Source organism: Habropoda laboriosa, unplaced genomic scaffold (assembly GCF_001263275.1).
Source record: "Habropoda laboriosa isolate 0110345459 unplaced genomic scaffold, ASM126327v1 scaffold87, whole genome shotgun sequence".
NCBI classification, from domain to species: Eukaryota; Metazoa; Arthropoda; class Insecta; order Hymenoptera; family Apidae; genus Habropoda; species Habropoda laboriosa.
The window spans coordinates 1,321,537-1,347,843 of NW_017100209.1; the positions used below are offsets into that span (position 1 = coordinate 1,321,537).

General features: G+C 37.4%; 3 protein-coding genes across 3 annotated transcripts; 2 read left to right on the forward strand and 1 right to left on the reverse strand.

Moving 5' to 3' along the window:
- Positions 1-4,337: 4,337 nt before the first annotated feature.
- LOC108570718 (NAD-dependent protein deacetylase Sirt6) lies at positions 4,338-7,619 on the reverse strand. The gene is made up of 7 exons (XM_017932617.1): positions 7,313-7,619; positions 7,052-7,179; positions 6,411-6,529; positions 6,209-6,332; positions 5,947-6,120; positions 5,443-5,566; positions 4,338-5,256 (listed from the first exon to the last, which is right to left on the reverse strand). The coding sequence occupies exons 1-7, from the start codon at positions 7,376-7,378 to the stop codon at positions 4,768-4,770; spliced, it is 1,224 nt and encodes a 407-aa protein (XP_017788106.1). The 5' UTR covers positions 7,379-7,619; the 3' UTR covers positions 4,338-4,767.
- Positions 7,620-8,682: 1,063 nt separating this feature from the next.
- Positions 8,683-14,098, forward strand: LOC108570666 (beta-1,3-galactosyltransferase 1-like). Its single transcript, XM_017932558.1, has 3 exons — positions 8,683-9,053; positions 12,625-13,231; positions 13,584-14,098. Exons 2-3 carry the CDS (start codon positions 12,673-12,675, stop codon positions 14,096-14,098), a joined length of 1,074 nt encoding a protein of 357 aa, XP_017788047.1. The 5' UTR covers positions 8,683-9,053; positions 12,625-12,672.
- A 2,208-nt stretch (positions 14,099-16,306) lies between these two features.
- On the forward strand, positions 16,307-25,669 carry LOC108570685. The gene is made up of 7 exons (XM_017932577.1): positions 16,307-16,327; positions 16,911-17,264; positions 17,355-17,708; positions 17,845-17,974; positions 19,882-20,562; positions 24,770-25,320; positions 25,409-25,669. The coding sequence occupies exons 2-7, from the start codon at positions 16,953-16,955 to the stop codon at positions 25,667-25,669; spliced, it is 2,289 nt and encodes a 762-aa protein (XP_017788066.1). The 5' UTR covers positions 16,307-16,327; positions 16,911-16,952.
- The last annotated feature ends 638 nt before the right edge of the window (positions 25,670-26,307 follow it).

A 26,307-nucleotide genomic window follows, 5' to 3' on the forward strand; every position in this document is an offset into this window, starting at 1 on the left:
TGTCGAGGTTAACCAAGTTGGGATGACGTTTTTATGATGAAAGGTAATATGTCTGTAAGTACTTGAAAGGGAACGAGTTGTGGTTTAGAATTGCTAGGTTTGATCTTGATTGGATCTTCGTGTCGATAGTCAAGTTTGTCGAAGAATTACTGTACAAGTTCATCAATGAATGTTCATTGTATAGAAATGATTACTATAGTAGCTTGTCATGAGTTGATTGTAGGTGAAAAATTATTGTAGTAACATTCTAACATTCTACATGTGAAGGTTCATTTGATGATGTAGTAGTATTTCATCTGCTAACTTCACTATGTATCTTGTTGTTGAAATTATTGAGACATTAGCAAAGGTTATTCTATGATGGAATACAGTGCAAGATAAAAATATCATTTTGACGAAAAATTCGTTGAATCTAAGGGGAAGAAATTTAAACAGCTGTTATTTGTAATTATCTTTAATCGAGCTAATTGTACAATTCGATGGTATTCGTTTTATCTTTCTCCTCCTGCGAAGGAAGCATCTTTTGATGATATTTTTAATCCAACGCCCCATGGCAACAGAATTAATTTATAAATTAAGTCTAAGTGTCAATAATTGAACAATGTGATCAATCGTCAAGATCTCATCAAGTTTTCATGCCGCTGTTCGAGTCGGGAGGAACACGATATATCGATTACGAAAGCGCAGCGCCACTTTTGCTTTTACAGCCAACGATGACGATCGTAGCATCGCCGTACGTTTTTTCTCCGTCGGTTACGTGCCTACTTTCCTCGTTTTCTTTTTTTTTTTTTTTTTCTCCTTTCTATCGGAACGTGTTATATCTTGCGTGTATCTCTTTGTATTATGTACATACGTATAGCCACGTGTACGTGTGAATGACACGTGTGAAGTAAGCTTAAGGGTCGGCGTCGTACACTTCGAAGGACACGATTAAAAGCCTTGCCAATATACAAGGATGAATGAAAACGATGGAAGAGGATTAACGATAGTGTGCCTGTCGAGGAAAGAAGGAGAGCGTCACGAAGCATTTAAGTAATCGCGTTATTTGGACAACGACGCTCCCCCGTTGATCGACCGGGCCGTACTGAAACCCAAAGATACATTTTACACAACGAATTAAGTTAGCCATATAATACGTACTTCTATTTATTGTTTGTCACGTACTTAGTGCCGGGATTCGCGACGTGTAACGAGAAAAGTTTTCCTGTCGAAGCATACATTTTGGCGGGAAAGAAAGTCTCGAAACGTGAATCGAAGCGACCGAGAGAGTCGAAAAGCGGCGTCGAGTTATCGATTGAACACCTTGCACAGAGGGGATCGGTCGGTAAATGTGGTCGCGTTCGTTCTGTCGGTTATTTGTCGTGCAAGTCGAAGAAAATACGATCGATGATACGTAAAGTAGAGCAATATAGGAAAAAAGTTTATCATGATTCTATAAATATATATATGTAATAATCATTTCTATTCCGTCGCGTAAATGATTACTGTATATAGGTAGCCTAATTAAACACTCTGGTAGGTCTATGTTTCGCGTTGCATCGTGCATAGTCCCACGTTAACGAGTTCTCTATGAGGAAGGAAACGATATTTAAAAGAAAAATGCAATTATACCAAATAGTCGGCTCGGTTCTCTCGGCAAACCGGATCGCAACAATGAACACCGGAAACGCGAATCGAACCGACCGATAAAAATTTGTATCTCCTAATCGTCATACTTTTCTTTCTCTTTTTTCCCCTATCTTCTTCCCCACGTTCTTCTTCTTATTCTAATTCTGATTCTTCTTCTTCGTCGTACTCTTTTCTGTTCCTGTTTTTCGTCTTTCACCGTAAACTCCCTGTTGCATCACATGCATACACACACATACTACACGTACAACAGGCGTACACTTCTTTTATCTTTCATCTTCTTTATACCTCTCTCTTTCTCTCTCTATCTCTCCCTTTTGTGTCTCTCTTTTTAAGCTCACTGTATTTATTCTGTACACTTCCTTTATCTTTCATCTTTATACCTCTCTCTCTTTCTCTCTCTATCTCTCCCTTTTGTGTCTCTCTTTTTAAGCTCACTGTATTTATTCTTTTATAGCGTGAAAGGCTGCGTGCGAATCGACGTGCGCTCGTCGAATGTCGAGCTTGAAAACTTGCTCGGGGTGCTTTCCGTTTCGTCCTAAGTGCCGTCGATAGTATTTAGGTTTCTCTTCGATTACGCGATTATACATGTACTGTGCGAAATACACATTTAATTCGAATAAATTACACGCGTATACGTTTCATTACGATCGAAGTGTTGTCAGGATCCATGGATTATTTTCGTTGCACAGTACATGTATATATAAGCGAGATATTTCTATGCTTCGACTATCGATACGTAGGGATGCGTCGATCTTGGAGGACGAATCCATTTTGCGACTAAACGAGCGGATTGATCGCCCTCGTAATTTTAAGGTTAAGAATGTTCGTCGTTTCGATGGGAATAAAACGAACGTGTCCAATGGAAATTGACATTATAGTATGCGAACCAATATGTAAACCCTGCGCGTGTAAATATAGAAGATACTGGAAACATAAGTTAGTGATTATGCTCGAAGCTTAAGATTATCGATAAAAAGAAAACATGCGAAAATTTGTACATTTTTTCTCTTCGGTTGTCGCGTCGACGGTGTATTTATTACTGAATATCGAAATTATTCTTTAAGGCGACATTTAATATTACGAAAAATCAAAATATACGTTAGCTTTTGTTTCTTTTGTAAGATTCACGGAAGACACCCCCAGTAATTTTTGTGCTCTGAATCGGTGTTTCTTTGTTGAGTGAGAAGGTGGATACGAATATCCATGGAAAATAATCATTTCTTAAACAATAAATTCCTTTTTTCGTAATTTTCTGATGAAGAGTTAGTCGTTTGTTTGATTCGAGAGTATCCATGGTCTTGGAATAACTTGATCCGGATTAATTTCACCATTGTTTGAGAAGTGTTTTCAAAAATAGAAGAGTATCTGATGAATCGTCGTAACGATCTTCGACGTTCGAGATATGAAATAAGAAAATAAAGAAATAAAACGGGAAACGCTGTTTCAGATCTTGTTCAAAACGTTTCCACGTCGATGTAGCGCAACGTGTCGGTGAAGTCTGCGTATAAAAAAAAAGTATAAAGTATGTAAACGATAAAGATCTATTTATTAAAGAGGCGAAATATGTTTGAATCTTTGGAGTGACGTTTTTTCTTGATTCGTTTAAGAGAATTTAAGCTATGAAGTAATTATTGTAGCGCACGTGTACATGATTATGTTGTATCTTTGTTTAAACTTTGCCTATGAATAAGAATATACCATATCAAAATGAGATATCAATGATTCCAATTTTTTTTTTTATTCGATTATTCCTGGAATATCTTTAGAAAAGGAAAACGGAACAGGAAATAACAAATACATATGTGAAGCCCTTTCCACAATTTTATTTCCCGTCAAATGCTATAGTATTTCACTAATAGTAACGTCCAGTAAATAATATCAATTAAAGTAATAAATTATTAGGGGCAACCAAGCATATATCGCTATGTACATATAAATATTACACATTTCACTAATCTGCGTTCTACCATAAAACGCTATCGACAAAATAGCGTTCAGAATGCCGATATAAGAAAGACTTGCTTTGCATTTCCATTATATTTCTTTTTTTTTTTTTCTTTCATTTTTCCTCTAAAATCTTTGCACTTTCCGCTGTCCAAGCCGCTCAGGTGATATATATTTTCCTGAGAGTAACTTTCGCGGCCCCGTTTACAACGTTTACCTACAAAACGTTCTCAGTAGCTCTGCCACGATTATACAAACGTGTGTGTGCGTTTAACAAGAGACACTTAACTATTAGATCGATCAAACAACACCGACGCTCGTATGGAGCTTTCTATTAAAAGATTTCAATCTTAAACGTTCAAAGTAGCAACGAGTATTCACTATTTCCGGTGCATCTTAAAACATCCTTACATCTTCCGTTAAATCGTCCCTAGGTGAATTACAAACAGCCGTATGGAAGATATTTTTTGGTCACGATTCCTTCTGTTTCTTTACTGCGGATAACACCAACACAGTATATATCTATGTATATATACATATACAGATATATAGATAGATAGATACCAATTAAACGCATTCGAATGTTAACAAGTTAACTGCGCTTCTTCTTTTCACGATCATTCTAAAAGATCCGTCTAAAGGGATCATTCCATGACCGACTGTACTACAAAATCTCTGTTCAACACGTTACAAACGATCCTAAATAAATCATCTTAAGTACTTAACGTGTAATGTATCGTAATGGAGAAAAACATGTTGTGTGATGTGCATGCATATACGTGTTATATCAGTAGAGTATGATACACATTAGATCGCTGTAAATCTCTTGACTTCCTTTGTCTGGTTAAGTCGACTACGAGCAATGAAAAAGCGGACAGAACATGGAAGCGATTACGAAAGTACTACTACACATATGTACACGTATTGCAGCGCTTTCTGACTCCACGATTAAAAGCGGTTTGCCGATTGATAAACTTATATACTTCTTTTACTTCTCGTTACGTTTCATAATTATTTTTTTTTGTGTTTTCTTTTCCCGTTTTCGTATAAACAAATCAATAGCACTTTTTAGGCATTCTTTCACATACAGATATAACATCCATTCTATATGCACTCGTAAGTAATAATTTTAACGAAGACTGAATATTAATAGGAGAGTATTAGGTCGCTGGATCACCAACCGCCGAAATCATGCTACAGTATGTCGTTCACTTGTAACCCAGGATCCGGCTGGATCATGTTGTCAGTAGAGAAGTCGAACGGTTCCACATCCTTCATCTCGTCCTCGATTTTCACCACGCTACTGCTTATATCCCCCGTGACAACCGCGTTGTTGCAAACTTGATTCGCCGTGTTCAACGTGTCCTCCTCTTTCATATCTTGCTTCATCATAAACGCCTGCTTCTTCGTCTTCGTCTCCCGTTTCGTGTCCGTCCTCTCCCTCTCGTACATGAACGTCTTTCGTTTCCTTCGCATAGGTTTGCATACCTTCTTGTACAGCACGTTCATTTCTTTTATTCTGCTGGTCGGTATCGTCCAGTCCATCTCCTTGGACGTTGTGTCGGAATTGCGTGTGGGATCCATCGTGCTCTCATACTCAGGGATCTCTAGCCCTAATTTTTTCATCACGCTGATCATTATCTCGTCGACGTTACCGTTGATTATTAAGTCTGCCTTTTTGTCCTAAAATGGTATCTTTTGTTTTTCAACTGTATCGATTTTTATACAGATAAATCTACTGACCACAGAATGCCATAATAATTTATACAAATATTACCCTTAAATTATTAATATATCTTTAATTAATGTTTTACTGTTATATCTTTTTTTGTGTTAATTTGTTTAAAGATAAACAAGAAATTGTCTTACATGTTTCGTAGGTTGTAGATTACATATAACAAGTCGACCTCCATACTTTTTGGTGTACAGAGGTAAATTACCGCTCGGGATAATTTGAAGCGTCGTCCCAAGGCATATACTCAAATCAGCCACACTGTAAACGTATTTTTACGTATAATACTTTTTCACAGTAAAACAACTGTCGAAGGAAATAATTGTCAACTAAAACCTGAGATATCAACATAGGATTTTCAGATCAACGAATCGTTTTCCAAAACTTTTTAATATGTACATCAACAACCGTTAGGCACTCTTCCTTTCATCTGTTCGCAAAAAATACCAAATTTTCAATGTTAAAATATATCATAACGTGTGATTTTTTTGTAAACAATATTTTTATGAATTTCTCTTTGTAAAATCTTGCACAGTGCCCCAAGATTTCCGTCATCTTTTACGCGTCTTAACATGAAAAAAATTCATTTGTTCAAGTGAACTAAAATTGTATACTGTTTGTACACGCGTTCATCAAGTTACCTAGAATGTAAGTCAGATAGTGTCAGATCACTATCTGGCAAGTTGTGTTCCCAATCAAGGATAGTGTCGTGCATGCGTCCACGGCATGGACGACCACCAATTTGTTCAGATCTACACACGGTGTCGAGAGATTTTTTGCCCACGCTTTTAGTCGCGAAGTTCCGAATAAATTGCCTAAATGAACAATCGATATTACAGGAAATTATTATAGAAATTCATGTCTACAGAATTGATTTTTTTTTCTTGTAAAAGGGATACCAACCTTCCACACTTGTCACATTGTTCAGTAAACATATTTCCATGCAACTCTGCAAGGTACTGTCTCTGCACTCCAGACCGAAGATGCAAGCCATCAATGTTCTGGCTTATAATAAATTTAATTTTTTCTAAAGAAAATATAATATAGATGAAATTTTGCTCATTCTTAATGGATTACTGCATTGTAATACCAGAATTGTACTCACTACCATCTACCAATCTTTTCAATGCCATGTGTGTTTTTGTAGGAATTGCTTCATCAAAGGAAATGTTCATTGTAGGCTTTAAACCTTTCTGTTCTAAGGTCCATACTCCATTTGTACCTCTAACAAAGCATACATGGTGTGTGCAAATTATTACCAAAAAAAAAGAAAAAATGGAATAATTCCTAAAAATAAATAACAACACAAGAAAGATACATGCAAAACGTCGCTTCCTAATTAAATTGCAATTATTTAAAAAATATTTCATATTTCCCAATATTATGCAAAATGGTAGAAAGAAGTTTTTTTCAAATCCCGCTTATTTTCCCCGCCTGTGTCATAAAATCCCTGCTAATTTCATTCTGTCCATTCAATTTCGTATATTAATCCGTCAGCGTCCCAGGATAGATCACGGTCACCATTGTCGCGCGCAACAATGGTGGACGCGTCGATCAAATGGAATTTCGCCCGTTCCTTCGCGGCACCGTTGTTCCCGCTCGATTAATTTAAAAGAATTGGCCGGTGGCGCTTTCGAACGCATAACAGATCGGAATTGCAGGGCGATCGGGGCGGCCGGGGAGAGGGGATGGAAGTACATAGAAGTAGGGTGGGGATTCGAGCGAAAAATTACAAATGATAATCACCGAAAATCCGGAATGCCCGCAGCAGTGCTGATGCCGGCGCCGGTGTGAACGACGACGTGCCGTGCTGCCTTTATCCAATCGGCGAGAAGGCCGCATTTCAGTCGTAACGCCTCGACGCTGTCGTATCTCTAAAGAAACAAAAAAACAAAAAAGGAGGAAAAGAAGAACGAAAGATTAAACACATCAGACGGGTGAACGATTAAAAATCGTCGTGGATGGCCGACTCCCGCCAAACCGACGATCGTGTACGACGCTTTTTACCTCCTCCAGGCCTAGCACTCCTTTGTTTTCGTACTGCGAGAGCCCATCCGCGTAGCTGCATGACATTTTGCTCGCGCGACCGTTCGAAAATTTCCACCCGAAATCCGTCTACGACGCTAACAATGGCCCGATCGTGTTTTTTACAGCGCGGAAACTGGCATTTCCTGCACGATATTACCGGGTTCCCATGTGTCGGACGGCACGTAAACAATTTGTAAGTTAATGACCGCGTGCTGTTATGTTTATACGCTACGAATGACGATAAGTGATAGGAAACTCGAGATCCACCGAGAACGCATTCTGTTTTATAGACTGCACTGCATGCAATGAAATGGCACTTGAACAGAAAGAAGATAATAAACGTGCCGCGCATGCGCAGTGCGCGCCCCCTGGGAGAGGTGGCTATAGCGCTGCAGACGCTTGAGTTTCTCGCGTCCATTCAATTCATGCCGCGAACACTCAGCGCCACCCGCAGCTTCTCTCCGCGACTAAACACCATTCGCGGTAACATACGAAACGATTATCATTTGTTGACTAACTGTCCTCTAAAGCGCGCGTTTTCATTCTTCTCGCCGTTTTCTATAGATTCGTCGGTATAAACTTTTGAACGGTACTTTGCATCCCGTTTTTCTACACACCTCTCTCCACTTAAGGCGTTTTCTCATGAATTTAAATTCCCACGAAAAATCGAATTTTCGTTGTGTAAGTTTCAACGAGGTTTTCAGAAAAATTTGGTCCATTTCGATGATCTATTTTAAGTACTCAACGTTAACATTGAAAACCTTGACGTTTCCAATATCAAAACTTATAAGAAATTAGGTAGAAACTTATACAAATATTGAACGAAATATCGTGACACTATTTATTCTTTAAATAATATTATTTAAAGTATCCTAAAGGTAAGGTAAAAGATTAAATGACACAGTGTAACGTTCATCATTCGATTTATTCATAGATCGTAAAAAATACAAATACACGTGTCTGTGATTTTACAAAGTTTCAATCTTAACAGAGACACGTTCATCGCCATTATTCCTCTTCTCAATGTTTTCACACAACTCTAACTTAAACTTTCTTTCTACAAATCTACGATCGATGGATCGAGATACAATTAATAACAACTCACATGTATATAAAAAGAAAATATCTATAGAAACAAAAATTGTATTTCTACGTTTAAATGTACCGGCCTAGTGACGTTACGTATCGACGACTAAAGAGGGTACAACTGATGGGTAGCATTTGACCAACAGGGTTGGAACATCAGGTAAATCCTGGATTCAAGGATCAAACGGACTTCGCCCTTCGGCCACAGCTTTCACTAGTTGTTTCGCCTCCTAACGAATTTTTGTACACATGGTTCGATCGATCTTGGTCGCGTAAAGAAGGCGTAGGATTAAATAAACAAATAGAAGGGGAAAAATGAGGGGTGTGAGGAAAAAAAGGAATAGAATTGCTGAATATCGCGAAACATCTACGTCGCGTTGACATTTGCGTCGTTGGTTTATCGAAGACGCGCGTTTTCGTTTCTCGGTCAGAACCCAATATTATGCCAGCCGTTGGACGTGACAGCAATCATCAACAATCCCTTCGTCTGACATAACCTCAAACACTTCCTGTGATTACACTACGCTTCAACGGCGTCGGAGCATTAATGTCAGCCGTATCGAATATGCGAAACAACATTTCACTGCCGCGACGGATAGTTAGAAGTCTTCAAAGCTTTTGCCACGCGTATGCTGTAAGTACGCTGTTCTCGTGGTATTTATTTATTTTTTTTTTATATCTACACATAATTGCGTGCGTTGGACGCTCGACTGTTTTAACATAATTCTGTTTGGCGATTTTACAGTAAGTATATAACACAGTATTTATGTTTGCATCCGTCGATCAAAACGTTTGGGCGGCGGGATCGTGACAGAAGCCGATAAGAATCTTGCACGCTTGTCGTTAGCTTTTTTTTTTATTTCTTTTTTACTTCGTGCACGTTCTTATGAAAAATTCGGTTGGCAATCTGGAAGTGATTATTTCCAGAACGATTGTTTTAGCGTGGATTAGAATTTTGGTAGGTTCAAGGAGAGGATTGCTGTTGAAAATAATGAAACTTGTACAATTGACGAAAGAGGAGATTGTATACACTGTTCCGATTAATTATTTACCGAGTTGTTAAAGTTTAAAAACGTGTAACACCTCTCTCTGTGACTTATTAATGAAACATGTAGAGCAATCAGTCGGGTTTACAATGTTTTCTTTGTTTCGAGCGAACACAGAACAAACTTGATCACATGGTTGAAATATAGTTGAATTTTTTACATTAATGTTTAAGATACAGTTAGTGTATGGTGTTTTGGAAATGCCAAAGGTGAAAGTTCTGGAATGTTAGTTTTTCTAGTCGCTTTCTAAATGCTGTACAATTTGATGCAGTTCAATGCAATACTGTGTAATATCGAAGTGTGTGTGTGTGTGTGTTTTTTTTATTTCTATTCGATTTAATAGTATACAAGTATTTTAATAAACAAGTATTTTAAACGAGTGCACAGTACTTTTTTTGTTTTAAATGGTCAAGTTAAAAGTACTATAAAAATGTAACAAATATATGTAAAAAATATAACCTATTTTAAATCTCAATACTTATTTATTTATTGTAATAACAAAAGTATGGATCAATGTTAGAATTAAAAACTATATAAAAAATTGATAAAATTGACGCTATCAGTTATACACCATTAATAGTTACCAAAGTTTTATTCAAATTATCGTTGCACTTATTAATATCATTAAAGTTAAATGTTTATTACATGACGCAAGAGAAATTTAACTTTATGCAATCTTAAACCTGTAAATATGATTATATTATAGTATATGTATATATCTCAAAGAAACTGCTACACTTACAATACGAAATGGATCACTCCTTTCTAGGTATTTCTCTTCCACGAATTCCAGAAATACGTTCGAAGTATATTCTCCTTAAGGGGTCATTCTACTTTATAACTTTGAAAAAAATCGAAAATTTTTTTATTCCTTTTTTCGAAAGTATATATATATATTCAACAGTATTTTCCATAATTTTGATGATGAAATTCGAAATACTTCAGTGCTTTATAGGTAGTACAAATAATAACACTCGAATCACCTGTGTTGTTAGTCACCTCTGTACTTATTGTTTAGTATATTCTTCTCTTTGTTTTTTTCTTTTATTGTTTAGCATATCTCTATGCCTGATTATATTATTTAATTGTATGACGTTGGGTAGAATTACATGTCAGTTGAGACCCAAGAGTCAGTAAAGTGTCTGAATTTCAGAGTTGCAAGAACAGTAGGCTTTCTAATTTCGGAATTTATAAATTTGAACATGAATAGAAAGTAGTCAAACAAATGAAAGTTTCGCGGGAATCAGTATTCTGATGAACAGTGTTCAAGTTTCGTGAGTACTTTATCATACCTTTACGTTAAAAAATTTACCGGAAAAAGGGTGTTTTACTAAACTTTTTCTGAATATCGTAGCCATTTTGAAAAAGAAAACATTTAAAACTATTAAAAAGATTATTTAAAAATTTTTTTTGTATTGTGTAAGAAATTTATTAAAATACCGAAAAACTTAATTTCATTATATGTTGTACTTACTTAGAAAAAAATTGTTCAAAATAGCATAAGTTTTCATTCGTCTATGTAGAATAACCCCTTAAGCAGTTTACAAATTTTGTTGACGCGTCTAACGGTTACCACACAATGAAAGCAAAGAAATCGTATCAATTGTTATTTCTGATGGATGCACTCATATTTTTACGAAAAATACAACGAAATCGAGCAAAATGGTGTTTCAGCTTCTAACCACAATCAAGTACTGCCACATCGACCGAATACCGATACTCGAATCCGATAACGGGTGTACACGTAGTTTTGCGATAAGCGGCTATTCCTTATTTTTTCATATACTGCAAATTCTAATGCGATAACAGACAGATGTATGGGAATGGGAGAAAAAGTTTGAGATGAATTTCGAACATTTTTAAATAAATAAAAATGACAGGAGAGTGCAATTTTTGTATGATCGTGATATTATTATTTCTCGCAAGAGTCAATGATTTAGATTAATTCAGCAAAATAAAGTCATTGCCCTGCTTATCAGATATCTGAAGAAAAGCATTGCTCAAGATGTTTAACGAATAATAAAGAATACGACTAATATTCTCGCTACTGATAAAAATTAAAAAATAACGTGTTCGTTTAATAAAATGAACTTTAATCAATGACTTTCAAACTGTTCAAGGTTTACAGAAACGTGGAAATTATTTACATAGATAATAACTACGCTGTCTATATACCTTTCTATACCCTACTCGTGGAATAAATTCAAAGTACATAGTAGTTTATAATTGAGATTATATTTAACGAACGGAAATTCTATACCCTTGAGCACTCTTGAAGTTATTGCATTATTTTGCAGTATTGTAATACTAACGAATAATCTAAATGCATTCTTTGAAAAAATGAATGTAATGATAAATAAAGCAAAGAGGTGGCTTCAGGTGGGACTTAGGGTCAAGAAAAAACATTGAGAGAATTGTGAAGATATACTCTCACAATCGTACGATATGCAAACTGATTAATAACATGCAATAGAAGAGAGCATATGCACTTTAATCGCCCGACTGTGAATATCTAAACATACATTTTCAATTAATCGCGTTGTAGTTTCGCTTTTTCGTGGTATTAAACGGCTCGTTAGGTTCTTTCACCACTTATCAACGAATGGTAATGTACATATCTCTAACAACTTAATTCAAGGTATACACTTATCGACGATAATCGACTATCGTTAGGACAAACTTTCACCGAGCCGGACGCCAACTTGAAAATCGTCGCGTTATAAATTTAGCGGCAAATAGTAGTACTAAGAAACGTGAACCTTGATCGGTTACTTTACCGCTTGACATCTTGAACCAATTGAATTACCCGAGCTTTAACATTATTATTCCAAATTACCACCACCTACTGATGTCCAGAAATCACTGTCCGCCAAAGTACAGACACGCGAAGACAACAGATGAGACGGTGTCGGATTACAGTAACGACTAGACGCACGTCACACACGTGTTCTTCACATTCGAAGTCCACAGCTGGCATTCTTCGATCCCGCGACCTTGCGCGTTGTCAACGGTTTTTTTCCTACTATTGTCTGCACAGAAAACATACGGGTAATCCATGGAAGGCGTTGCATATAGGTAGAAATAAGTATATATGTATATATATCCAAGAATAGAACATAACGTAAATAACGAACGCTGCCTTGCGCGTGCATGTGTTAGAGTTTTTCAGCCGGACTGAGACGTGTATGATGTAAGGGACTCGTTAGTATGCTGGATAAGCGGCGGCTCCATGCCTCCGGTACGTCGCCATGCACTATGATTTTCTTGGTCGCCTTGGCATTGACTGGATGCTTATCGTTGTGGCTGCACATCGACGGCTCTGGATCCCCAACGTCGTCGTACAGCAGCGGCGCCTCGGCGCCGGGATACCTACTGATCCTTCCTGACAACGTCACGCCCTCCCCACAGCCGTACTTACTACACGAACTACCGTTCGGTGACAGGTCCACCCTGATCAACATAAAGGATTTTCGATTCACGATCAATCATGAGCCGTGCAATCGAAGCCACCCGTTGCTGCTGATGCTGGTCCATTCAGCGCCCGAGAATTACGTGAAGAGAAACGTGGTCAGAGAGACATGGGGCCAGCAATCTCCGGACGTGGCGCTCCTCTTCCTTGTCGGCTCCTCAGACGAGCACCAGGCGAGGCTCGAAGAGGAAAATAGGAAATACAAAGACTTGATACAGGGCAACTTCCTCGATGCCTATAGAAACATGACTTACAAGCATGCGATGGCATTGAAATGGGCTACGTATCATTGTCCAAGTAAGGTTACCTTTTTTTTTCTATGCTAGACGCTTGAAACAGGCCATATGTTAAATTTTTTATTATCGCGAGGAAGAGAGGGAGGAGTGTTTGAATTTGAATATGACAGAATCTTTCGATAGCATTCTTCGTTTGTCAGTGAAACATGTGAGTCTTGATTGTAAATAGCGAATTGTTGAATTTGAGGAGAATCTATTGTTTGCTTTTCTCTTCTCTTCTCTTCTCTTCTTTTCTTTCTCCACCTTCCGTCTGGAAAAAATAGAGAACTATCGGGCTTGTTTTTAAGCGTCGTTTAAGTACATTCGTCTCTATACAGATTTTCTAAAAACATTTCTCTCGTCTGTTGTTCCAGGTGCCAAATATATACTAAAATTAGACGACGATGTTTTTGTTCATATACCCGCCATGTTGGATTTCTTGACGCGCGATCTATCGCCATGGGGAGCAAGACGGTTAATCCTGTGTGATCTCCTTTCTGTGAGCACCGTGAAGAGATCATGGCGTTCCAAGTGGAGAGTATCCCCTCAAGAATATCCTGGAAGACATTATCCTGCGTACTGTGCCGGATGGGCGATACTCTATTCGCCCGATAGTGTGTTTCTTTTGTATCGCGAGGCTCAGAAAGAACCGTACTTCTGGATCGACGATGTTCATATTACCGGAACGTTAGCTAAGAAAGTAAATTTAACACAAACCCCTATGCATTATCTGGTGCTAACCAACGAGAACATGCAGGACCTTCTGTCGAACCCAAGTTCTCGCAGGGAGTTTTTGTTTGGACCTCCGAATCTCACGGAAAACGAAATAAGAGCCTTACAGAATCTGGTCACTAAACCACGGCCTAGCAGTGAAAGCCTATTCAATTGAAACATTTTGAGCAGGTGAAAGAGATTTGTGTATCGGTGATTTGTTTTTTTTCTTCCTTGAACCGATTTCTCGAAAATTTTGTATCATAAAAGAGCTTTAAAGTTAAATTTCCTTGCAGTTGTTTCAACTTTGAACAAAAGTGCAATAAGTTCTTGTATCCTGCAAAATGTGAAAAAGGGAAAATTTGTCTCGAAAGATCTGACTTCAGATGAATAAATATAATTCTCATTTAACGCAATATAAGAAATATTCTGATATTATATTTGATATTTTTTCGCTCTGTTCGCACATTTTAATTTTGTACAGATGCGAATATCTTCGTCATGAGCTTTCAATTTTTTGCTCAGTATTTTTACAGTATTATACTAACACGTGATGAAGGTTTCTTTTTTAATATATCGAATCGGATATTCTGTTAATAACATTTTTCTTCTTTTAACATAGTGGCAGATTTTATTCTAATCATGATATTATTATACTGTTTTTCTAACGACATATACTCTTATGGCAACTGTTTTAATTGTAATTATTGTATGGTTTCGTTTCTAAGTATAGTTCGGTTTCTAATTTAAGCAATGTTTACTTAAGCGTGTCCAAATTTACAAAGCGAATCTCAGTCGTCGACGCACCATAATTTTTGTACTTCTCGTTTATCTGTGTATTTGCGGCTAATTTGGCTATTAATTAAGCAACTCTTTTTCGCGAATTTATCGATGTAAGGCACACGATAAGCTCATGCGATAACAGCATTATGTAGCAATAGATCTTTTTTTACGTATTGATTGGCACGCGACGAAAGTAAACGTATAATTCGAGAATTATAAACGCGATCGAGTGCGACGAGGGATAAAGATTTATATATATATAGAATATTATATCAAAATTTATGATGACAGATTGTTATATGAAAATTTCGACGTAAATTAACATTGTTATGTAACAATAAAAGTACAACCCCAAATCAAGGGTCCATTCGCAAGTTAGAAGATATAAAAAAAAAAAAATGAAGCGGAAATTCTTGTTCTAGTACCGCGAATCGTTAATCTCCGACGATTCGACGAAACATTCTAATTCTCTAAGTTCCTTGAACAACATGGATCTATATGCACCTTTACTTTTTTATCTATTTTCAAAAACTTCTCGATGCAATATACCTCAGTATACGTGTGCAATATATACTCGTGTATGTGTAATAATATATTTATCTCTCTCGTTTTTTTTTTTTAAATCTAGAATACAACGAATACAATTTGCAAAAGAAGCGCACGAATTTCTCTGGAAACAGAGTGTACGAGAGAGAGGGAAAGAAAAAAAAATGGGAGAGAGAATGAGAGAATATGTTTTAAATGGAACGATTTTTTCTCTTCTAACGTAAACGATTTAACACGCTTCACCATTGCTTTAATGGAGACCTGTAAATTCTGAATTGGAATCAGTATACACCTATAGTATAATATACGTACAAAACGTTGGTGACTATTAGTTAGCAAAGTGTCTTCTAATTATTACCTGACGTGGAATGAACGGTTTTTACTTATTTATTTAATTTATACTAACTATAGCTGTATTCTCGTCAACGTCGTGTATAGAAATGGAACGTTTCCATTATGTATTATCGAACGTGTCCGTATAGTGATGGAGTAAAGTACTTATAATTTCAATAAATCACAGACTGTTTCAATTATACGTTATCTATGACCCTATCAACAGTTTCAAATAATACCACATAATTTATGGATCGATGTATCGATTTTCTGCCTATATCTATAGGTGTAAGATTCATAAAGAAGAAAAAAAAGGAGAGAAAAAAAGATTTCGAAAGATGTAAGAAGCGTCGTGCTTGACAGATCCTCGGTAGATGTCACTCTCGGTCGGCCGCTATATTGATCAAGTTAGATTTTCTAAGGACGCACGTTGATAAGATCTCTGGTATTTGTCGATTACATGAGAAATTCGTCGCGGTATCAACAACCGTCGGTAGGATTTTTCATCGGACTCGTAGCGCGCCATACGTGGGAACGTAATTTTTCGCCTATGACGTCATTTGTGAATTACACAAGCGTCACCGCTCAGTCTGTTGTGGAAAATTTCATCGGATCCATGGCAGCGCCGAGTGGAGTCTGTTTTTCCTAATAAAAATCGAAATAACGGACCCCGGAGCACATCGTGTCAACTAACAGACGCTCCTGACAGTGGTTTTATTCCATTTGGAAATCTCGTTCGAACGAAGTGAGCAATCCCGCTTGCCCGTCTTTTTTTTCCGCGATTCTCTCACCGTGCAATTCTATATTTATTGCGCGTGGAAGCGATTGTAACCGTACTGTTGAATGGTTTATCGTTTGTTTTCACGACGTAAAAAACAGGATACAATGTGTTGCAATGATCACACGAGCGGTTTCCGCGTTTTTCGAAAATGACAACTCGCCTGACGGCGATATGAGTTCACGAATTCGATCCGCGTTTTTGTCGTCATCGAGTGACTTGTTGGAGTTTAATCATATTCGAATGACGATAGCGGTCAAATTATGTGTTTCAGTGGAAATTATTCGGAAGATTTGTGCTTCTAGAATGAAACTCTTTGATGTTTACAATCGCTGCCACGATCTTTCGTACCATCGATAATTTTATTTATCGTGACATACTCGTTTTTTTTATTTTTATTCTTATGTCGTAAGGTGAACGTGTGAAATTCATACAAAATAATTCGACTTGTTTGAGAATCTTGTGAGATGGATTTAGAAATATGTCGTGATTTTTTTATTCACATTGAAGGGACCATTAATAGGTACTTAAGTGAACAATGGTTTTACAGGTGTTGTTACAGTACTGGATAGTAACTTAAAAGTTTATTGCAATGTCGATGCAGCAGTTCTGTTTGCGGTGGAACAATCATCAACCGAATTTTATTTCGGTCTTCTCAAATTTGTTAAACAATGAGACTTTGGTGGATGTGACATTGGCTGCCGAAGGCAGGCACCTTCAGGCACACAAAGTTGTACTGTCTGCATGCAGTACATACTTTCAGTCATTGTTTACTGTAAACCCATGCCAACATCCAATTGTCATACTGAAGGATGTAAAATTTTCAGACTTGAAAATCATGGTTGACTTTATGTATTATGGTGAAGTAAACATATCACAGGATCAGTTACCATCTATTATAAAGGTATATTTGAATTTATGAAAAGTTCATTGTGTTAATTTTCCTGTTTAGTGAAGCAATATTACATAATTTTCCTCCTGCTCTTTTATGTAGACTGCAGAGAGTTTAAAAATAAAAGGACTTGCAGAAATGCATACTGCTTCTTTAACCAAGTGGCCAAGTGGTAGTAGTGAACCTGGAGGAGGAGACCGTGGGGAGTCCTGTTCACCTAGTCCATCTCCATTGTCACCAAATTTTCGTAGAAAGAGATTAAGGAAATCATCCACTGGGTCAACATCTGGATCTGGTGATAAACCAGAAGAAATGAATGAAATCACTTTAGTTGCCACCAATATTGTAAAACCAGAACCACTGATAGTTTCACAAGAAGGCAGTGAAAACCTAAGAAGACCTGTTAATACCAGTACAGAATCTCAAGGAAGCATTGATGAGGATCAAATATCAATTGTAAGTATATTTATTAAAATGTTAATATTTACAAAGAAAAATTAATGCACAAGAAGTATGCAGTTCAATTTAAACAATTTATCTTGCATCTAGTATTAAGATGCTGAAAAAAGCATTGTGGTATCGTTCATTTCAGATGAGTAACATGGAGAACAGTTCAGCAGCAACACCAGCACAAAGTGATGGCTCTATACAAGATGTAAGTCAACAGTCAGGAGGAAATGTGGCACAGAGTTCAGTTTCTTCACAACCACCTTCACATCAAGGTAAGTAACTTTCCATAATGTGTGCAATTAACCCCTTAACGCGCACACTCGAATTAATTCGAGGGAACGATAGTGGTAGAAATGTGTACACTCTCGAATTTAACTCGAACAGACTCGGCGAGTCTTATTGAGAGGTTGATACAAAATTATCATAATGATAAACTCGTAAAAAAATCAGGTCGGCCAAAAAGTACTGGGATATTACGGATAACAGAAAGACATTTTCCCAATTTTATTCCGCCAACTGCAAAAAAACAAGCGCCAACAAGATACTGCGCGGTATGCTGCGCACAGCGAGACAGTAAAGGAAAAAGAAGAAGAAAAGAATCTCGTTACTGTTGTATTTCTTGTAATGTTGGATTATGTGCTGCACCTTGCTTTGAAATTTATCACACGAAAGAACATTTTTGATTTTTTTTCTTTTTGTTGCTTAGAACTATTGTAGTTATTGTGCCTACATTTTACGCATATACAATAAATTGAAGAAATAAAATTCATGCTTCTGATTAAATATTTTATTTTCGTCCCAACAAGTGTGTAAGTATTATACAAAAGTATGTTCGTAATAAAGATTTCCACGGATAAAAAAAAAATTATCTTTTCAGACGATTTTTGTTTTTTTTTTTTCAAAGTGCACGTTAAGGGGTTAATCTGAGATTATTCTAGAATGTTTAATATAGGTTTGTACATTGAAATACAGCGAAGTATTTATAACACATATTTGTAAAATGACACCAGAAAAAGTTTGACATTTTTAAATATATGTAACGGAATCATAAACAAGATACTGTTTTCAAAGTTTATGTTTCTTTCATAAGCAATAATTTAAGAAGAGAAAAAAAGTAAAGATGTTTTGAAATCGAAATTATTGCTAAATACTCTGTATACTGTTTCAATCTTTACCAAATAAATTTGGTAATTCTGTTCTTTATTTAATGCACAAGCGGCAATAATTCAAATTTAAATATGCATGGTGTATCTGTCTCCCACCCAAATACCTTCGTAGTTTCGTAGTGAAGCGCGATCTGTAGTGACTGTGTGGTGGGTATTGAAACTGCATGTGAACAAATGAAACTTACACACATTATATGCTGGCACAGATGCGTTTAAATGTACTGCACAAGGAAAAGCAACAGACGTTTGACATGAAAATAGAGCGAAAGTTAAGAGGGGAAAAAAAAATTTTTTAAAATGGAAATTAGTAGTGCAAATCTTTTAAGGCTAGTCTCATTCATGAAATTCACCATGGTACACAGATACATAGCACACAATGTATAAATGTTCTTTGAGAGGACAGTAAAATTGGGCCTTTAACATTGTTGGGTGTGTATGTGTGCCTTACTCTGTCCTATAATTCAATAATCAAGGTTTTACACAATTTTCCTATACTGAAGATGAATGATAATGTGCTTTAAAATGTATCTGTGCCATGCCACAATATTCTACTCTTAATATTCCCATATGTATACCATTACTTTTTCACACAAACTTTTACAAATATTTTTCCATTCTTTTCTGCTTACAGCTTAGCATTCGTTTCTTTATTATTATTTTTTTTTTTTTGTACACACAGTAGCAACAAAGCATTACATTTCATTTCAATTAGATATTTTTTTCTTCCAATTCTATAGTTTAATTCTACAGATAAAGCAAATTATTGCCGAATTGTCTTTTTCGTTTATCAAAAAAAAATATTGAATTTCATTTTAAAATACCTTCCATCGATCTGTTTTTTTTTTTTTTTTAAAGAATATTTTATTCAAGGGACACATCTCATAAGTAATACAATACAATATACACCTAATTAGCATTTATTTAATGTAAAAGAATACATACATACACACGCAACCGTTATATCAAAATAATTCCTGTGCTCTGACCAAAGTATGAACCGGTCTGTTTCACAGGATTGCAATGGACTATTATGGAGCATACATATCCACGTTTCGCTCTGTCCTCGTGTCAAACGAATCTGTCGATCCAAGCGTCATCAGCTTTTACCACGCCCGAAATAACAGCTTCTTCGACCATCAGCGATCAGTACTCCGGTACCAGCACGACTGGTTCTAGTTGCGCCCTGACGAATTATTCGAACTCCTCGCACGGGACGTTGCAACACGCTTCGTCGAGCGGCCCATCACCTTCGACACAGTGCCCGAGTAACTGCCAGAGCCCGTGCGCCAGTCCGCAGACCGCAATTAAGAGGAAACGATCGACAAATCCCCAAGCGGACGAGAATTTTATAAGGGCGTTAGATGCCGTTAGATACGGCGGCATAGGGTTCTGTAAAGCGGCCAGGATGTTCGGTGTGAATAATCGAACGCTTTGGTTGGAGTATAAAAAGCGCGGTTACCCGAACAATCGACCGAGTTTGAAATCGAGGGTCAAGCAAGAAGTAAATTCCTCGCCGCCGCCAGCGCCCTCGGCGCAGCCGGTCAATTCGCAGAGTCCTACGCCGATGGGCCCCCCCACCACTCCGCACAGTACACACAATACCCACAGCACGCATACCATGCTGACCACTCATAGTCCTCATACGATGTTAAGCGGTTACATCGATAGCAGGCATACGGATTACGCGTTGCCCAGCACCACAATGCCAATCAATTTACACGGTGTCAACTATAACGCGATGTGAACCGGTGACCACGACGTGCCACCACCGCAGCCGCCGATGATGGCCACTTGTATAGACGAGCTTGAAAAGTATTAGGATCTCCGTGTCACGTGGAATCAAGTTTTGAACTTTCCGGCGATACTCGTAACCGATGAATAACGGAAGATGGATTGTATACTGTTGAGCTGTCGAACAAAGAATGGCAGATACGCGATTTTAGATACCCTTTTTTGCATAGTTTGTACGTATCTATAAGAACCTTCTGGAGTAACAGAGACCAACGGCGAGGTGCTCTAGGCCCTTTCTGCGTTATCACGGCCGTTGTGAGATAAAAATGCTGCCATTGGGTCTCTTAAGGAAAGCTGCTCCTGTGCCACAGTGTCCCGTGAACGCTGCCTCCTCCATATGCTCTTTTCTAATATGCACATACACACACGCGAGGTGTTGCTACGAAATTTGAGGGATTGGAAACAAGAAAGTACTTTTCTTAATTCGTATTAAGTGTTCAGGTTAGTGAATAATATATTACTACGTCTTTGATATTCACGTGATGCATCAATTACGTTTTAAATCAACCGAACGAAGGAATACATTTTTATAAATACTAAAGGGCGTATAAATTGAAAAATTGGTAATCGAAAAAATGCAGGTACATTTTGCTTTTTAAAATTCGTCGTTGCACCTGGTTCACGCACGTTATTCGAATCCCTCGAATTTTTGAGTAACACTTCGTAAGCATGCCAAATCGGCGTATTCACACTGTCGCATTATAGGGCATGTAATCGTATACACGACAAGCCCTTGAGAATGTGATAAAATTGATCACAATTCCGGTATACGGTGAGGTGTACAGTGTCAAATTAGTTGCAAGCAGAGATGTCGGAGTAAAACGAGGACTTCAAGTAACACACGAGACACTTCATATATCACAGATGCAATTTTTTTATATTAGAGTACACGTACGCAACCGCAGATGTCGTTGCTGTACCGGTGGAGCTCGTTGACTTGCGATTCTAATTAACGATCATCGGTAAACAAAATTCGTCTCGTTTTATGCCGCTTTTTTCTTGAGAAGAAAACAAGAAGCTGGAGTGAAATCGTTGTTCTAAAAGAATGATCAAGTGTACGGTGTACACTGTGCGATTTGTTTTTTGAACGATGAAATATTTATCGAAACCGGCTGAAATTTTAATAAATTACAAGTGAACGAGTTCAGAGTGTACCACGACTGACGCATTTCCGTTAACAGCGTCGTCCACCATCGGAATTTCTGGCGGAAGGTAAAGCAAGTTTCTTGACACACAGGTTCCTTTAGTTTAAATCATGTATCGTTTGAAATCTGAATTATAGGCGATGTGATAGAGCGAGAGCTGCCATATGTGGGAACGCATATATTTGCTTGTTTGTGATTTTCAGATATTTATAGACAAAAAACTATCGAACATTTTTTAATTTTATGGTTTTATCGTCCTATGGGCGCACGATCGATCGTCACGAGGAGTAACGATATAACCTAAGGTTGGTGGAGTAATCGCGTGCGTGCGCACGCGCGATACGTCGCGTGCACAACTATTTTGCTTTCTTACCAACTTTAGCCTATAACATGCCGTATGAATTTTTGTACATAGTGAATAAAGTAGCGATACGAAATATAGTTAGAGAATATGTCATGTGTATTTATACACATACACGTACACACATGCAGTTAATACATCTTACACAATTAAGAACCTATCTACGAAAGAGAAGGTGAAACCGCTATGCGTCGTCAATACATGTATTACGATTAATTCGAATGAAAAAACCTTCCATATCGAATGGTAGTCGTTCGAAGGGAAAGATTTTAATCTCGTGCGTACGTTTTGTAACGAGTACGTCAGCTTTCGTGAGAGTTATATTGTTTGAAAGGATTTGTTCGAAATTTTCTACGATAATTCTATTCCACTTGATGCATTGCTAACCGTTGGGAGACATCTACTGTTCAGATTGAGTACTTTTTTATTTGAATGTTTTTTTCGATGTATTTTACGAATTTTTATCGTACAAATCAGGATTCTTTACGAATTTTAAGAATTCTCGTTTCAACGTAACTGGTTGGCAGTGTGTTAAGAAATTCTATTATACAGGATGTTTCATAAAATACGAAGTAAAAATTCATTTATATTATAGTAGCTCGTTTGATTAGACTAGTTTACCCATCATTTTTTTGAGTCTAGCAGTTCTATCGTCTCGAAAATTACATCAAAACTTTGTGACACATCCTGTACATAGAAGCAACAGGCTACAGGGTATAGTAAAGTGACTGTTAACGCGCAGGTTCACGTTAGTACAAATTGCGGAGTTCTGTTTTCATTCTAACCAATCGAACGAATTTTTTCCACAGTGAATTCGAATTGTTTTTTGATGTTTGTGTGCGGTGTTTGAATTTTTCCAATTTCATTAACCAACTCGCTAAACTATTCTTTCCTAACATCGACGCGTGAATTAATTTATACAATTTTAATCGGTTTAAAGTGTCGTAGTTTGTAAGTGCTAATTTGTACAAAAGTATTTTTCTATTTTTACGCGGTAAGAAGTAACGTGTGCTTGCTTCGTACAGTGCAATACTCGCGGGAACAAACGTTTTTCTGATTTACTCGTCGATTTGTTACATGTACAATTATACAACTTACGATAAGAGAGAAAGAGAGAGAGAGGTAAGAAGAGGAAGAAATACAATAAAGTAATGCATGTATTGAGAAATAGGTTCATGATACGATAACCTATCATTGATCATCGGAGAAATTAGAGAAATATTTTCCTTTTTCTTTTATCGATTGCTTCGATCGTTTTTTAACGAAGTTATATCATTCAGTTTTTCATAGTTCGCAGACAAAAATTTATTTCTTTATTTTGAAAGTGTGAAGCGATAACGATCGATAAGTGTTCCATCGAAGCGCGAAATTCAAATATATCATTACGACGTTAGAATTAAAAGCGAATGTATCTTCTTGTTTAGCAAATAGGCGCATTGTAAATATCATCAGTGATTAATTTTCTCTTTTATTCGCGCGAACGAGTACCATTTCCTCCCCTCCCTTCTTTTTTTTCTTTTAATTCAGTTGCATTTAACATTTCGAAAAATTGCGATCGCTAATTCGTACTCGACGAAAGCGTCGATCTATAATTAACATTTTCGTGTCCATGAATTTTAATTTCGATTTCTTTTCACTATCTTCGATGACATGTATTGATTTAAAAATGAAACTTTATCAGGACGCAATTATTTTAACGAAACGTTACGAATGGAACTCGTCGTTATTTTCCTTTCGTTTCGATCTTTTTCATTGAAACTTTGTACAAATCGATAGATAAAACTATAGAATGTTAAAAATGTTGATCGTAATGTACACTATAGCAAACATTGATACTTCGTGAAGAATAAAAAGAAAAAAAAAGAAAAAGAAAGAAAAAACGAGAGATAGAGGGGAACTAGTTTAAAAAGGAAAAAATAAATAAATAAATAACGGTACCGAATTTTATATCGCAGAGGGTCGAGTTTAATGTGTCAGTGTTATTGTATAACGCCTTTAATAAATCACGTGAAGGAAAAGGACGAATTGAAAATGTTGTTTCTGGCCAGACACGACTCTGTTCACGTGATATCCGTCTTTTTAGAACTTTATTTATGTAGCGATTTTCTGTATAAAGAATAAAATTTTATTTACCAAGATATAAGAATCTGTGCCCGCATATTGTGACTTGTGTATGTACAACAACGCGACAATTTCAACCTTTCACTTGTTATATCAAGTATTTAACAGTTTAATTACAGAAAGGTCTACTATAGCCTGCGAAGAATCTGTTGCTTGCTCAAGGTCACTCCCTGGGGTTCCCCCACTCCTTTCACAAGATGGCTACGAAAGCTTCGAATTTTCACTTGAGTCTTCAAAAGTACAACTTATGTTAACCTAAAACAAATATATTTTGACTGTATGCTAAAAAAAAAAAATACGCTCAAATAAAGATCAAAGTGTAAAGAATTAATTTTCTACGATTAAATATTTTAGGGTAAATTTTCACCTTCGTTTCAGGGTTCTCTTGAAATTTCTAAAAAAAAATTTCTCTCGATGAAAAATCGTCCTTATATCCCACCTTCTTTCTCTCCGCATCGATTAAGCACCTCCTTTCCGTTCCAGTAGTTTGCAAGCAGCTAGGTTCGAAGAGGTGTCGCCTGTTGATGCGTCAGCCACGAGTGAAGAAGGAACCGAACCACTTGTCGCCAGACAGCGAGACATCTTCACCCCACATCGTCTCTTCCTCCATCTACGTGACGACACCGTCGCTGAATCTGCCACAGACGTCGAAAACCTGGGAGGAAACGAGAATCGCGTCACCGCCGCAATCGATCCTTGTGAATCAACCGAGTCTGTTGACGGTGACCACCTCGACGAACCTGTTGACCGTACCCCAGCCGTCCTACTTGATGAAACAGCACTCTCACCCGTTGTTGTCTAGTCAGCAACACACCAGCGGCGGGAATTATTGGATACACAGGCAACACTCGAACCCGGAGTTCCCCAGGAGAACCACCAGTCCGTCTATCGTCGTGGAACCAGCGCCTGTCGTTAAAACAGAGGAGGAAAGTATGGAGGAACCGATACCAGCTACCACCATGGACATCGCAGGATCTACTTCAGGGCTGAGGGTGAAAACAACGGAGCTTAGAAGGAGCTCCTCGTCTCCTCAAGTAAGGGAGAGATGGAGAGAATCTTTGTATATCATATTGCAGTTTCGTTTGTTCTTGTTAAATTAATTCAATCAATTCTCTGTTGCAGACGACGAGCAGGGAGTCTAGAGAAAGCACAGGTGGAGATCTGCGACTTGGTCACTGTCCAGTGTTGCGTCCAGGTCCGGCATTAGGCTGCAATCACTGTTGGAACACTATAGATGCTCACGGGAGGACGCTTCGAAGGAAGACGAAGTATCATTGTCCAGAGTGTCAGGCTAATCTTTGTATCGTACCCTGTTTCCAAGAGTACCACGAGCAACGACGAGAGTTGAAGTTGAAGCCTCTACCGAAAACCAGCTCTGTCTAATGCGTTTTCATTTGTACCATTTACTTTTCGAATTGTACACGTGTGCTTTAATTGGAAGCCGCGTGAAGGATGAATCTTTTAATTTTGGTAGCTGATGATTATTATTGTCGAATCAGCTTTCGTCCTCTCGTCGAGGCTTGATTTTCTCACGGTGTCTATTGGTACATACGCTTTTTGTGCGGTGCTTGTGAGCCTCGACGACGGGGAAATTTTGTGAGAATATTGTAATCATTGGAGTTTGAAACATGGAGAGGGGGAGATAAGTGTCTTTGGATTGTAATTGTTTTTTCGTCAGTTGTTTTCTGGATTGTATCGTTCGCCTTACCAGATGATATTTTCGGGAGGAAAAATTGAAAACGAAAGTTCCTAAGGATATTTGTAGAGCGACACTGGCGACGATTTGTGAATTAATTAGGCACGGAAGGCTTGTGATCGGGAATTCTGACGATTTGGTCTTTTATAGGTATTAAAAGGACCTGGATGTTGTTTAAAAATTCGTTGGATTTATTTTGGAAATTATTTTAAATAGGAAATAACGCTGTTTTCAATTCTTATTTATTTCTTGTTGTGATTGGCTTAAAATTGTTTTGTACTTCTTTAACAACTTCGGAATTTTAAGTGCGATCGTGGACTGAGAA

Bases quoted from the DNA above. Each gene is read 5' to 3' on its own strand.
- LOC108570718 (XM_017932617.1), bottom strand. From the start codon at position 7,378: ATGTCATGCAGCTACGCGGATGGGCTCTCGCAGTACGAAAACAAAGGA. The intron at 6,333-6,410 runs GTGAGTACAATT...TATTTTCTTTAG, and splicing joins GAAAAGATTGGTAGATGGTA to AAAAAATTAAATTTATTATA. The intron at 5,567-5,946 runs GTAACTTGATGA...ATACGTTTACAG, and splicing joins CTATCTGACTTACATTCTAG to TGTGGCTGATTTGAGTATAT.
- LOC108570666 (XM_017932558.1), top strand. From the start codon at position 12,673: ATGCTGGATAAGCGGCGGCTCCATGCCTCCGGTACGTCGCCATGCACT. The intron at 13,232-13,583 runs GTAAGGTTACCT...CTGTTGTTCCAG, and splicing joins GGCTACGTATCATTGTCCAA to GTGCCAAATATATACTAAAA.
- LOC108570685 (XM_017932577.1), top strand. From the start codon at position 16,953: ATGTCGATGCAGCAGTTCTGTTTGCGGTGGAACAATCATCAACCGAAT. The intron at 17,265-17,354 runs GTATATTTGAAT...TCTTTTATGTAG, and splicing joins AGTTACCATCTATTATAAAG to ACTGCAGAGAGTTTAAAAAT. The intron at 17,709-17,844 runs GTAAGTATATTT...CGTTCATTTCAG, and splicing joins ATGAGGATCAAATATCAATT to ATGAGTAACATGGAGAACAG.